Below are 14,415 nucleotides of genomic sequence, written 5' to 3'. Positions count from 1 at the left end.
GGATTCAGGTAGTGGAACAGTTATAGTTATCCCTCACACTAAACAGATATCTGAAACTTACTAAGGGCCCCAACATTCACCACCACAAGGGACTTTACTTAGCATTGTAATTTGGGAAAAAGGGTACCCTGCAAAGTGTGGGACTGTTATGTTATTTGTATGTTGTTCTATTTGCATTTAAATATATTCTGTGTTACTTTATTATCTGTTTCTGTTTATTATTGCATGTTGTGGGGAACTCATTGTCTCAGTGTTGTGGGTTCCCTGAGAATTGTTATCACTGAGTGGAGGCACTGTATGTTACATTAATCAAGATGTCCCAGACTCCCTACTCCAGGGGAGACTTAGGTCATTCCTGTGAAGCCACAGCGTCAAAGGTGACCGTCCAACCTGTATCATTCTCACCAAAGATAGATAAGGAAGGGGTTACAGATGGAGGCACTGCTGAGATGAACTGGGACAGTAAGAAGTGTTTAAGCAAGACCCCTGTTCCATCACCCAGAGATGTTAGAGAGTTTGCTAGAATAATGAGGGTTCATCCCCAGAAGGTTGTGGCTGTGCAAACTCCTATTGGACTCAGCCGGAGGAAGTTTATAGATGCCCTAAAACTGATCCCTGTGTTGGAAAACCCTGCCATATTTCAGGCTAAGAAAACAGGAACTCATGGTGTGACCCTTGTTCAGGGGGACCAGGATATAAATCCAGAAAAAGGAACAACTAGAATCCCTATACCTGGAGCAGACCCTAAAGGTGCCTGATAGTATACCCAGAAGGAGATTCTGACCACGAGGAGGGTGGTGATTCTGACCTGATATTTCAAAATAGTGACAGTGAGTCTGAAGATGATTTAAATGTAAATGATTCTGAAGGCAGTTCTATAGTAAGTGAAAGGAGACTCAAGAATGATTTTCCTAAGCAAGAGATTTCTTCTCCCATAACAAATGTACTTAAACAATTAGCGGGGGAACTGACCCAAGCTCAACACATTCACAATTACAAGAGATTGAAGATTTTCTCTGGGATTGACCCTAATCCTGTTGGAGAAGAGTGCTTCAAATCCTGGAGAGACACTACTTTGCAGCTTCTTAGAGAATGGGCTTGTTCTGAGGATGTGAAACGACAAAGGTTCATAGAAGGTTTAAAAGGTCCGGCCTTAGACCTGGTAAGGCACCATCAAATTATCCATCCTCAAGCTTCTGCATCAGAGCTCCTTCAAATTATAATGACTGCATATGCAGAGGAAGAAGATGAGTTTGAGTTGAGAGAACGATATGCAAATACAATTCAAGTAAAAGGTTAAAAACTGTCAGCCTATGTTGTGAGAGTAGAACTCATAGTAGGACCATTAGTGGAGAAAGGGATCATTCCCGCATCTGAAATTGATAAATACCGGTGCAATCAGCTCCTTAGAGGAACACTACCTGGAGACTCCTGTGCAGCCACTGGTATCACTTATGGTTGAGGGCATCCCAGCTTCTGCATTGCTAGACACTGGATCCCAGGTGACCATTATCTTCAGATCATTTTATGATGCTCACCTACGTCACTTACCTATTGCCACAGCTAAAGATGTCAGTTTATGGGGGCTAGGTTCACAAGCCTGTACAGTAGAAGGAGTAGTCAGAGTGCAGATTGTCATCCCACAACTGAACACTGGAAAGACTTGCTCCATGGATGTGGAGGCTCTGTTGTGCCCTACCCCTAAACAATCAAGTTTCTCCATTCTCCTGGGAACCAACACTAGTATGGTTCGAAACTTGCAAGAGGTAGGAAATGTATCCATTAATCAGATGGCTGAATTGGAGCCTGCCCTAAGACACAAATGTCACAAATTAGCTCAAGAATCACTGACTGGGCAGTTCCATTACTGGGGCCCCCAGCCTTTGACTTTACAACCTGGAGAAATGAAATCTGTTAAAGCTGTACCCACCTTACAGGAGGGTATGATTAATTGTGCACAGATATAGTGTGTAGAATATATTCCTGAAGAGGACATTCGAAAGGGCTGGATGATTATGCCTGAAGTCAAGGATTGGCAGAAAGGCACAACAGGTATTTTTGCAGTAACTGTCTGTAATCTGTCCCCAAGAGATGTCCATATTGATCATTGTCAAGAATTGGGAATCCTTCACCTCTTAGAGGAAATAACCCCTATTTCTGCCCTTCCCATAGAACCAGCAGTCAACTCCTCAGGAGAATTGGAGTTTGATTTTGAAGACTCAAGTTTACCATTTGAATGGAAAGAGAGATTGCTTAAAGCTCTAAAAACCAGAAGAGGAGTCTTCTCAACTAAAGACATGGATGTAGGGTGTTGCAAGAGTGCACAACACACCATAAGATTGACGGACTCTGCTCCCTTTCGTGAGAGGTCTCGACGTATAGCACTACGAGATGTGGAGGATGTGAGAAACATCTTGCAAGAAATGGAAGATACTGGCATTATCAAAGAATCTAGAAGTCCCTATGCTTCTCCCATTGTAGTGGTGAGGAAAAAGAATGTGCGATTGTGTATAGACTATCGAACTTTAAATAAACGAACAATTCCTGACCAGTATACACTACCCCAAATAGAATATCTACTGAATGCTCTATCTGATAGCAAATGGTTTAGTGTATTGGATCTCCGCTCTGGATGTTATCAAGTTCCCATGAAAAAAGAGGACCAAGAGAAAACAGCATTCATCTGACCTTTGGGTTTCTACCAGTTTACCCGTATGCCACAAGGGATTACCGGGGCCCCAGCAACTTTCCAGAGATTAATGGAAAAGACCCTTGGGGACCTTAGTCCAAGAGAGTGCCTTGTTTATCTGGATGATATATAATCATTTTTGGAAGAACCCCTGAAGAACATGAAAATCGGTTGCTGAGGGTGTTAGATCGATTGCAAGCTGAAGGTCTGAAGTTATCAGTTGACAAATGCAAATTTGCAGGAAGCTCAGTAACGTATGTTGGACATATAGTTTCTGCAGAAGGTGTGGCCACAGACCCAGCAAAAATAGAAGCAGTGGTAAATTGGCCAAGACCAAAGAATATTGAAGAGCTACGTTCATTCTTGGGGTTCTGCGGTTACTACCGTCGTTTTGTAGAAGGTTATTCCAAGATAGCTAGAAGTCTTTACAATCTTCTGAAATTGGAGCCTGGAGAGAATGCCAAGCAGAAGAGCCTGCATTCCAAGAAACCCATAGGAGATAAGTGGACTAATTCCTGTGAAGAGGCTTTTCAGCTACTTAAAAGTAAGATGACTGAAGCTCCTGTACTGGCATATGCAGATCTTGAGAAACCATTTGTGCTTCATGTAGATGCCAGCATGGAATGGCTTGGAGGCATTCTCCACCAGGCACATCCTGGGGGGCTGAGGCCTGTTGCCTACATTAGTCGGAGTTTGTCTAAAGCTGAAAAGAATTAACCAGTGCATAAACTAGAATTTCTGGCATTGAAGTGGGCTATCGTAGATAAACTACATGATTACCTGTATGGTGCAGAATTTGAGGTGAGGACCGACAACAATCGCCTCACCTATATCTTGACCAGAGCTAAACTAGATGCCAAATCGCTAGCTTGCAGCTTTGTCCAACTATAGCTTCTCATTGAAATACAAGCCTGGATCTACTAATGTGGGAACTGATGCTTTATCTCGGAGACCTGGACTTCCTCCAGAGACAGATAAAGAAGATTGGATTGAAATTCCTGGCCCTGGAGTAAGGGCATTGTGTCAGACCTCTATCACTGAAGATGGGTGGGTTAACTTTTCTGAATTGTGATGCATCTACTCACTCAGTTGTAGTGCTGAGGCAGTTCCAGAGGCTATGTGTTTCCCAGTTAACCTGCCCCAGTGGACAAGCATCAGTAATGAGGATAAACAACAAACTCAAGCTCAAGACCCAACAGAGGCCCATTATTAAAAGCTGTTAAGAATGAGTGCCAAAAATACTTGAACTGTTTACCTGCTGAGTTGCAACAACTATTCAAGAGAGAATGGAGCCGTTTCCGTATTGAGAAGGGACTTCTCTATAGGCTCATTCAATATCATGATCACCCAGGACGAAGACAGTTGGTATTACCAGAAAAGTATAGAGGAATGGTACTAAGATCCTTGCATGACCAACATGGACACCAGGGGGTGGACAAAACTTTTGGATTGGTGCAAGATCGTTTCTTCTGGCCAAAAATGAGAGAGTCTGTGGAGAGGCATTGTCATAATTGCCGAAGGTGTATTCAGAGGAAAACTCTACCTACCCGAGCTGCGCCAATGGGCCACCTAAAGAGCTCTGGCCCCATGGATCTATTCTGTATGGATTTTCTGTGTATTGAGACTGATTCAGCAGGAGTAGGAAATGTACTGGTAGTGACTGATCATTTCACCAGGTATGCTCAAGCTTACCCTACTATAGACCAGAAAGTCACCACAGTTGCCAAAGTGCTATGGCAGAAGTTTTTCATTCACTATGGGTTACCTAGCCGAATTCATTCTGATCAGGGTTGTGACTTTGAAAGCCAACTTATAAAAGAACTTTTGAAACTGCTAAACATTGAAATGTCCAGAACTAGTGATGTTGCGAACCTAAAAATTTGGGTTCGCGAACAGCGAACGGGCGAACCGGGTGAACTGCCATAGACTTCAATAGGCAGCCGAATTTTAAAACCCACAGGGACTCTTTCTGGCCACAATAGTGATGGAAAAGTTGTTTCAAGGGGACTAACACCTGGACTGTGGCATGCCGGAGGGGGATCCATGGCAAAACTCCCATGGAAAATTACATAGTTGATGCAGAGTCTGGTTTTAATCCATAAAGGGCATAAATCACCTAACATTCCTAAATTGTTTGGAATAACGTGCTTGAAAACATCAGGTATGATGTTGTATCGATCAGGTAGTGTAAGGGTTACGCCCGCTTCACAGTGCGCAGTGTAGGTGATATACCTGCCCTGACCATGCTTTGCAGACCAGGTATCAGTGGTCTGATGGACCCTTGCCCTAACACTGTGTGCCAGACATGCCATTATAGCAGACTTATATGGCTTTGGCGTTGCTTTTTGGTAATTAGAAGGCTGCTAAATGACACTGCGCACCACACGTGCTTTATGCCCAGCAGTGAAGGGGTTAATTAGGGAACAGCTTGTAGAGTTAATTTTAGCTTAAGTGTAGTGTAGTAGACAACCCAAAGTATTGATCTAGGCCCATTTTGGTATATTTCATGCCACCATTTCACCGCCAAATGCGATCAAATTTAAAAAAAACTTACATTTTTTCGCAATTTTAGGTTTAACACTGAAATTATTTACAAACAGCTTGAGCAATTATGGCACAAATGGTTGTAAATGCTTCTCTGGGATCCCCTTTGTTCAGAAATAGCAGACATATTTGACTTCGGCGTTGCTTTCTGGTAATTAGAAGGCTGCTAAATGCTGCTGCACATCACACGTGTATTATGGCTAGCAGTGAAGGAGTTAATTAGGTAGTTTGTAGGGAGCTTGAAGGGTTAATTTTAGCTTTAGTGTAGACCCCCTGATCCCTCCCAAACAGCTCCCTTCCCTCCTCCACCCCACAATTGTCCCCGCCATCTTAAGTACTGGCAGAAAGTCTGCCAGTACTAAAATAAAAGGTTTTAAAAAAAAAAATTTTTTTTTTAGCATTATTACATATGCTTTGGTGTAGCATCCCCCCTTAGCCCACATCCTCCCTGATCCCCCCCCCAAAAAAAAACAGCTCTCTAACCCTCCCAGACCTTTTCTAGAACATTATACAGGAGGATTCAGGTAGGATTCAGTTATAGTTATCCCTCACACTAAACAGATATCTGAAACTTACTAAGGGCCCCAACATGCACCACCACAAGGGACTTTACTTACGTATTTTGGGAAAAAGGGTACCCTGCAAAGTGTGGGACTGTTATGTTATTTATATGTTGTTCTATTTGCATTTAAATATATTCTGTGTTACTTTATTATCTGCTTCTGTTTATTATAGCATGTTGTGGGGAACTCATTGTCTTAGTGTTGTGGGTTCCCTGAGAATTGTTATCACTGAGTGGAGGCACTGTATGTTACATTAATCAAGATGTCCCAGACTCCCTATTCCAGCGGAGACTTAGGTCATTCCTGTGAAGCCACAGCGTCAAAGGTGACCGTCCAACCTGTATCATTCTCACCAAAGATAGATAAGGAAGGGGTTGGGGTTACATATACATACATACACACTCACACAGACATATATATATATTATTCTTTTTTTTTTTTTTTTTTTTTAAATGTTTTTATTAAGATAAATTACCATCACGGTACAAAAATAAAATAGAAATTGTGCTTGGAGCACGCAGGCTCCTACATAACATATAAATAGTCAATCTAAACTGTTCAAACATTTGAGGTTGATATTTATGTAAATTATGTAGAGTAAACATAATATAATACTCTTTAAAATGGGTATGGTGGTGAGGGAGGGGGGGGGGAAGAAAAAGGGAGGGGGAGGTAAAGTGGGATGTAGGAGGTAGAGAGAAGATTTCCGTCTTAGGAGTATGTGAGAATATCTAACTTGCGTTTATCACAATATTCGGGGACCAAGTAGTTTCATAGCGAGTTTGCCAGTCTGCCCACACTAGTTCAAACGGGTCTGAGTTGTTTAAAGTGTAAAATACATTTTTCTCCATGTTATAGATATATGACATGTAGTTTAAAATATAGGACCATTTTGGGGGAGTCGTGGTATTCCAAGATTTGGCTATTGCCGCTTTAGTAGCTGTTAACAAATAAATACACAGATATGCTTGGTGTTTGGGTAGGTCGCGAATACCAATGTGGAGCAGGGCATTTGAGGGGGTTTTGGGGAGCTTTAATATTATTCATTTTTAATGTTACGGTACTACTCTTTAATTATAACATACTATTACTGCTCCAAATACCACTTTTCTATACTAGGAATGACTTGATATTCTGGAGCATTCTTTAATACTCTACAGGCTGTGCAATAATAATATGGCCATCCATTATGCAATATAGGCCATCCAGTATGCAATATAGGCTTGTAATAGGATCTCCAGTTAAAATATTTCTTATATTTCTCATCATCTTTATCCAACATTAATAGGTAATCAGCCAGTTCCTTGTGGCTTGAGAAGTCATCCACATGAATAAATGCGTCACCGGGTATAAATTGCTCATAATTCTTGCGAGGAGTCCCTAGCACAACAGGCACAGCCCATGAGTCAAATGCATTGGTCCATATTTTCTCTGTGATATAGTCCGTATAAATTGAGTTTTCAAAGGCCAAGTAAAATTTATACTGAGAGATGGTTTTTGTGAAATCTTCACTGCTGAGTGGTTTGTTCCCCTTCCCGTAAATATCAATTTGGATATATTTCTTAAGTTCATTATAATATGCAATACGAGGGACACCTGGGTACCATTTACTTACAGCCCAAGACACTAGCTTGGACTTGGGAGGAATTGTGAAATTTTGAATCTCCTTCAATATTTGCATATGACCGTAGGGAACAAAGATATCAGAATCTTTACGAAATGTCATGGTCATGTTAAACAGATTGTCCAGATCATTCAATTTTGTAGCAATAAATGGAGGTTCCACGTTGAACCACACCCAATGTTGAAACCGATGTCTTGGTTTTTGGGGTAAAGAATTTCTGTTACCTATTATTTCAGCATAATGCATAATCACAGCATCAGCAGTATCATACAGACCCCTGTCTGCTGTAAGTTTGCATCCAGTAATATTGAAGTCCTTCTCACATCTGTCTAATGGGAAAGGTTGATCGAAAGGCCACACCCAAACCAAGATAAGGAGTTCTTTCCCAGAATTCTGTTGGCATACAGACAGATTGGCACTTTTTGGTTTCATTGCTTCTTTAGTTGCATCTGTTGTTTGGTTTGTAAATTTAACTTGTAATATATGATTTCTTTTCCCAATAAAAGAGATTAAAAATAGAAGCGTAAATATTAAAGAGAAAATAATGAAATGACGCATATGAATGTTTTTAAAATTCATATTTAATCTGTAGAGAAAAAAAAAAGAAGGTATAATTAATATTAAATATAAGCTCCCATACACTATGAACAAAATGAATGAGATAATGGGCTTTATGTTAGAAAGCAGCCTGCTTACTGCAAGTTAAAGTGACAGTCTAACCCACAATTGTTATCGTTTAAAACAATAGATAATCCCTTTAATATCCATTCCCCAGTTTTGCATAACCAACACTGTTATATTATTACACTTTTTACCTCTGTGATTACCTTTTATCTAAGCCTCTGCAGACTGCCCTCTTATTTCAGTTCTTTTGACAGACTTGCATTTTAGCCAATCAGTGCAGGTAACTCCACGGGAATGAAAACAATGTTATCTATATGGCACACATGAGCTAACACCCTCTAGCTGTGAAACTGTCAAAATGCATTCAGATAAGAAGTGGCCCTTAAGGGCTAAGAAATTAGCATATGAGCCTACTTATCTAAGAATACCAAGATAACAAAGCAGAATTGATGATAAAAGTAAATTGGAAAGTTGTTTAAAATTGCATGAATCATTAAAGTTTATTTTTGACTAGACTGTCCCTTTAAATAGGAGTGGTCATCTTCTCAATAAATCACAGCAAACTTGTTTATCCAAGGTGATTAACAGCTTCTGCTTTTGTTCAACTGGTCATGTGAGTGGGGGAGTGGGGGCTAATTTCAGGTAGCAGTCATACAGTGTTCTCTGTCTGCTTGCCATGAAAAAGTATGGACAGGTTACCTAGTTGGGAACATTGTCCATCAATCTAATAATAACTTGGGTACAATCTATTTAATTTAGATTGGTAACATACTATATACCTTAAGTTTATTTTGTTTCTAATTTATTTTTTTCAGGTTAGAGCTTTCTCTCTAACAGTAAACAGGGTCTTTTATTCATGTAATTCTTGATCTTTTAAAAATTGTTTCCTCTGTTAAAGGGACACTAAACCCAATTTTTCTTTCATGATTCAGAGCATGCAATTTTAAGCAACTTTCTAATTTACTCCTATTATCAATCTTTCTTTGTTCTCTTGCTATCTTTATTTAAAAAGCAGAAATGTGATGCCTAGGAGCCGGACCATTTTTGGTTGAGAACCTGGGTTATGCTTGCTTATTGGTGGGTAGATGTAAGCCTCCAATAAGCAAGCACTATCCATGGTGCTGAACCTAAAATGGGCTGTCTGCTAAGATTTACATTCCTGCTTTTAAAATAAAGATAGTAAGAGAATGAAGAAAAATTGATAATAGGAATAAATTAGAAATGTGATTAAAATTTCATGCTCTATCTGAATCATGAAAGAAAAAAAATGGGTTCAGTGTCCTTTAATCAAATCCTTGACAAATAAATTATACGAAAAATGGAAATAAATGTCTTTTTTTCAATCCACAACAGGGCTTATTGTAATACAGTGGATGAGGATGCATTATGTGTTACTGGTTTGCAGAAAATAGTAAGTTTGGAAGGATTACTAATATTTATTCTGGAAATGAAGAGATATATATATCAGAAAATGTATGGGCAAAACATTTTTTTACAAGTGATTGGGGGAATATTCACAAATCTTTATCTTCATTCTCACTAAAACATCATCTTCAAAACCTCTCTGCTCAGGTGAGATTTTATAAAATGAATCTCCAGCTCTGCGAGATCCCTAGTGAAATTTTCAAAAGACAAATTTTGCTTTACATCTCCAAGGGGCATTCCCTGCATTTCTGTATATGAAGGAGAGACAAGCCCAGTGCAATATAGCACTGAATAACATGACAGTTCTGCTGCATATACACTTTGTGCTTTGTATTTTATATCACTTTACACTTCAGATTTAATTTTATTACATTTAAACCATGCACTTTCTATTTTGTGTACAGCAATGTATTTAGGATTGTGATTTTACAAATTCTGTTATAGAGCAAACTTTACAGAGGCAGAACTCACTGAATGTTCTAAGAAAAGGGGAGGAATCTAGAAATCCAAGAGAAATGAGAGATGCCTTCCATAGAAATTAATTAAGACGTCTGGGATATAAACTTTCACATGAAAAAGAGAAAGTAACTGGAGAACCACTGGGGCTGATATAAAGGCTTCGTTTGCATCAATTACAAATTAAACTGAAATGTTTTTACTACAATTTAACTTGTTTTTGTCTATTATTAGTCTATATTACTTTTTCATTAGTTAAAAAAGGGGAGGAATCTAGAAATCCAAGAGAAATGAGAGATGCCTTCCATAGAAATTAATTAAGACGTCTGGGATATAAACTTTCACATGAAAAAGAGAAAGTAACTGGAGAACCACTGGGGCTGATATAAAGGCTTCGTTTGCATCAATTACAAATTAAACTGAAATGTTTTTACTACAATTTAACTTGTTTTTGTCTATTATTAGTCTATAATACTTTTTCATTAGTTAAAATAAATGTATTGGGAATTATGAGCAAACTTGAGCTGCATACAGCTGGTGAGACAAATCCGTGAGAGCAGATTGTTTAAAATGCTTAGAAAATTTTACAAGACTGGAGAGAGAACTTTAGACATACCCTGGGAACTTCCCTGTTCAGGCCAGGGAACTGCCCTCTTCTCCCTACCACTTTCTGAACCTGTACGTTTTAGATTGCAATGCAGCAAATTCAAGGTGTAATGTCATTTGTATATATAAACAGAAATGTACAAAGTATGATCCTAATTTGTTAAAGAAACACAGATGTGTAACACAACTCTCATATCATGCAGTGCTATATTGCACTGGGTTGTCTCTCCTTGATATATAGAAATTATAGAGATATCGCAGTGCTGGAGAGTTCCGCCCTCTGTAAAGTCTCAACTGTAATTTCTCTCCAAGCTGGAGAACCTTTGAATATCAGGGCCTAAGGGCCCAAAGATCTAAACCTCACAATTTCAGACGTGTTTTTTCCCTCATCAGGGCTGCCCTGGTGGAATTATAGTAAAAAAAGGGGCAGTCCTTGTGAGTAGCGAGATTTCTCCTATTGAAAGTAATTATGCTGCTTTCTGCATATAGAATCTTATAATCACCTATATTTTCGTATGCATGTGTCTTACTATTAGGGTTATAAGTAATTTGAGTGTTTTGAGAAAAGCTCACCAGCTTTCAGTTGGCGAGAAAAAACTGTCAGATCTGTAGTGCGAAATCTTTACAGAATTATGCTGGGATTAAAGTGAAAATTTCATATATACGACCATGGAACACCAATTTTATGAAAAAAACAAAATTTACGCTTTGTATTTTGTACTTTTATAAACAATTTTTTTTGCGCATCCAGTGTACTTAAATTACAATTTACGTTGTGCGCAGTTAATACAATTTATTCCTGTGTAATTTGGATAAAAAAAATTGTTTTTGATAAAATACGATTTTTGGTGAACAATTTCATTACGATTTTTAATCCACCTTAACAATACAGTTTTTCCTTACTCTCTTTTGTGTGATTGGTTTAATTAATAATTCGCTTTGTATGATCTTTATAATACAAATTTTTTTGTGCACTTTCATACGAAATTCATTATACACCCCTTGGCGAGACATCTTGTTATCAGGGGTAAAGGTCATTGAAGATCATTCCCCATAGTACTGTACTGGCGAGTATTCTTTAATAATCTCGCCAGCCCAGAAAGATCTAGATCATCAAGCCCAAAGTGCATTTAAAATCTATTAAAAAGAACTTCTAATTGGGTAAAGTACCACAACAAACTCAAATGATCAGTCTGTCTATTTACAGTGGTTAACAAATATTCCCAAGCACTACCAGTTCCATGAAAATTCTTAAAGGGATATGAAACCCCAAGTTAAATTTTTTGATACAGACACAGCAATCCATTTTAAAAAAGTTTCCATTTTACATTTATTATAAAATTTGCTTTGTTCCCATGATATTCTGTGTGGAAGAGATACCTAGGTTGGCATCTGGATCCCTATATGGCAGGAAATAGTGCTGCCCTTCTGGCAAATGGATAAGATTCTTGCCAAACGGCTGCTATATAGTGCTCCAGAAATGGGCCAGCTTCTAAGCATACATCCCTGCTTTTAAACAAAATATACCAAAAAAACTAAGAAAAATTAATACTAGAAGTAAATTAGAACATAATTTAAATTTTCATGCTCTATCTGAATCATAAAAGAAAAATTTGGGGTTTCATATCCCTTTAATAGTCCAATTTTAAAATCCTTATTCGCAGGCAGCATTGTACACACAAATACAGCTGTGTATACAGGCACACAGAGAGGTGAAATACACACACACATGCACATTTATAGATAGAGATACACACACACATGCACATTTATAGATAGAAATACACAAACACATGCACATTTATAGATAGAAATATACACACACATGCACATTTATAGATAGAAATACACAAACACATGCACATGTATAGATAGAAATACACACACACATGCACATTTATAGATAGAAATACACACACACATGCACATTTATAGATAGAAATACACACACATGCACATTTATAGATAGAAATATACACACACATGCACATTTATAGATAGAAATACACACACACATGCACATTTATAGATAGAAATACACACACACATGCACATTTATAGATAGAAATACACACACACATGCACATTTATAGATAGAAATACACAAACACATGCACATTTATAGATAGAAATACACACACACATGCACATTTATAGATAGAAATACACAAACACATGCACATTTATAGATAGAAATATACACACACATGCACATTTATAGATAGAAATACACACACACATGCACATTTATAGATAGAAATACACACACACATGCACATTTATAGATAGAAATACACAAACACATGCACATTTATAGATAGAAATACACACACACATGCACATTTATAGATAGAAATACACACACACATGCACATTTATAGATAGAAATATACACACACATGCACATTTATAGATAGAAATACACAAACACATGCACATTTATAGATAGAAATACACACACACATGCACATTTATAGATAGAAATACACACACACACATGCACATTTATAGATAGAAATACACACACATGCACATTTATAGATAGAAATACACAAACACATGCACATTTATAGATAGAAATACACACACATGCACATTTATAGATAGAAATACACACACACATGCACATTTATAGATAGAAATACACACACACACACATGCACATTTATAGATAGAAATACACACACACATGCACATTTATAGATAGAAATACACAAACACATGCACATTTATAACATTTATAGATAGAAATACACACAGACATGCACATTTATAGATAGAAATACACACACATGCACATTTATAGATAGAAATACACACACACATGCACATTTATAGATAGAATGGTAGTGGAGGGCCCTCTAGTGGGCCTGTAACAAAATTAAGGGTTTACCAACTTGAAGTCTGGAGTAATGCTAAATGTGTTGTTACAATGTTGCAAGGGGGAAGGAGGTGTCTGTTTTCTTACCTTTATAGGGTCCTGCAACAGTGAGATCAGCCTCTTTCGGTTTCCAGACTTCAAGGAGAAGGTTTCTGAAGTTGTCTGAAGGTTCTTGAAGTAAAACATGGAGAGATCCAGGAGAAAATCTGTGCCTCCCAAGCGTTACAGGGAGGTGGTGGAGATGGCTGCAAGAAAGAAAGGACCTGCAAGGCACAGACAGGAGCCGGAGTCAGAAGATGTGGTACCCCCCACACCCCAAAAATCCCCACCTGCTAGGAGTTTTAATAAAGGAAAGGGCAAGGCAGGGGGTAGCTCACGGCCTAAAGGCGCCGGAGGGTTGGCCCAGACCAGTGGGGTAAATAGGGTAGCCCCCAATCAAGGCCCGCAGGCAAGCGGGGAGGTGTCAGCGGTGGGGGGAACAGAGTGTGGCCAGGGGAATTTGTCTGGTCCGGTTGCCCCAGCGGAGGCTGGGGCCGGCCTGGCCGGGCAGTTTGCGGCCTTGCCGCCGGCGGCCTTAGCGGCAGTTTTGGCCTTGGCCCAGTCCTTTGTCGGGGGGTTGCCCCATGGGGACCAGGGCCTTGGCGTGGCTGTCGCTGGGGCTGGCGGTGGTACAGGAGCAGGCCCACAGCACAGCCACATGGCAGAGTGCGCAGCGGAGTCTGGCCCTCCGGTTGGCGGTTCCCGCGAGATCTCCTCCGAGAGTTCTGAGGAGGAGGGGGATCGCGGTCGCCATTCGGAGGGAGGACGCGGCAGAGTGAGGAGTGCCTCGCGTGACCGGAGCCCCGAAGGTAACTTGGGGGGACTCCGGTTAGCGAGCGGGGTATCAGGAGGACAGGCAGGGAGCAGCGGGGCCCACTTACCTGGCATGGGGATGGCTGGGGGTCCGGATGCTGGTAGGAGAGCATGTGGCGCAGTTGGGTCCCACGTGGGTATGCATGTTGAT

The 14,415-nt window shown here is 39.5% G+C and overlaps 1 protein-coding gene across 1 annotated transcript in view; it reads right to left on the bottom strand.

The window, feature by feature from the left end:
- Positions 1-6,219: 6,219 nt before the first annotated feature.
- The window catches only part of LOC128666984 (3-galactosyl-N-acetylglucosaminide 4-alpha-L-fucosyltransferase FUT3-like), a 41,163-nt gene continuing 32,967 nt past the window's right edge, over positions 6,220-14,415 (bottom strand). The window contains exon 2 of the mRNA XM_053721830.1: positions 6,220-8,006. Within this exon, the coding sequence (XP_053577805.1) occupies positions 6,884-8,006 (1,123 nt within the window). The 3' untranslated portion in view covers positions 6,220-6,883. The remainder of the gene's footprint in view (positions 8,007-14,415) is intronic.

This window comes from Bombina bombina, chromosome 7, assembly GCF_027579735.1.
Source record: "Bombina bombina isolate aBomBom1 chromosome 7, aBomBom1.pri, whole genome shotgun sequence".
In the NCBI taxonomy this organism is placed as follows: domain Eukaryota; kingdom Metazoa; phylum Chordata; class Amphibia; order Anura; family Bombinatoridae; genus Bombina; species Bombina bombina.
The sequence above is the reverse complement of the archived record's forward strand: the minus strand, read 5'-3'. Positions and strand labels throughout refer to the sequence as shown.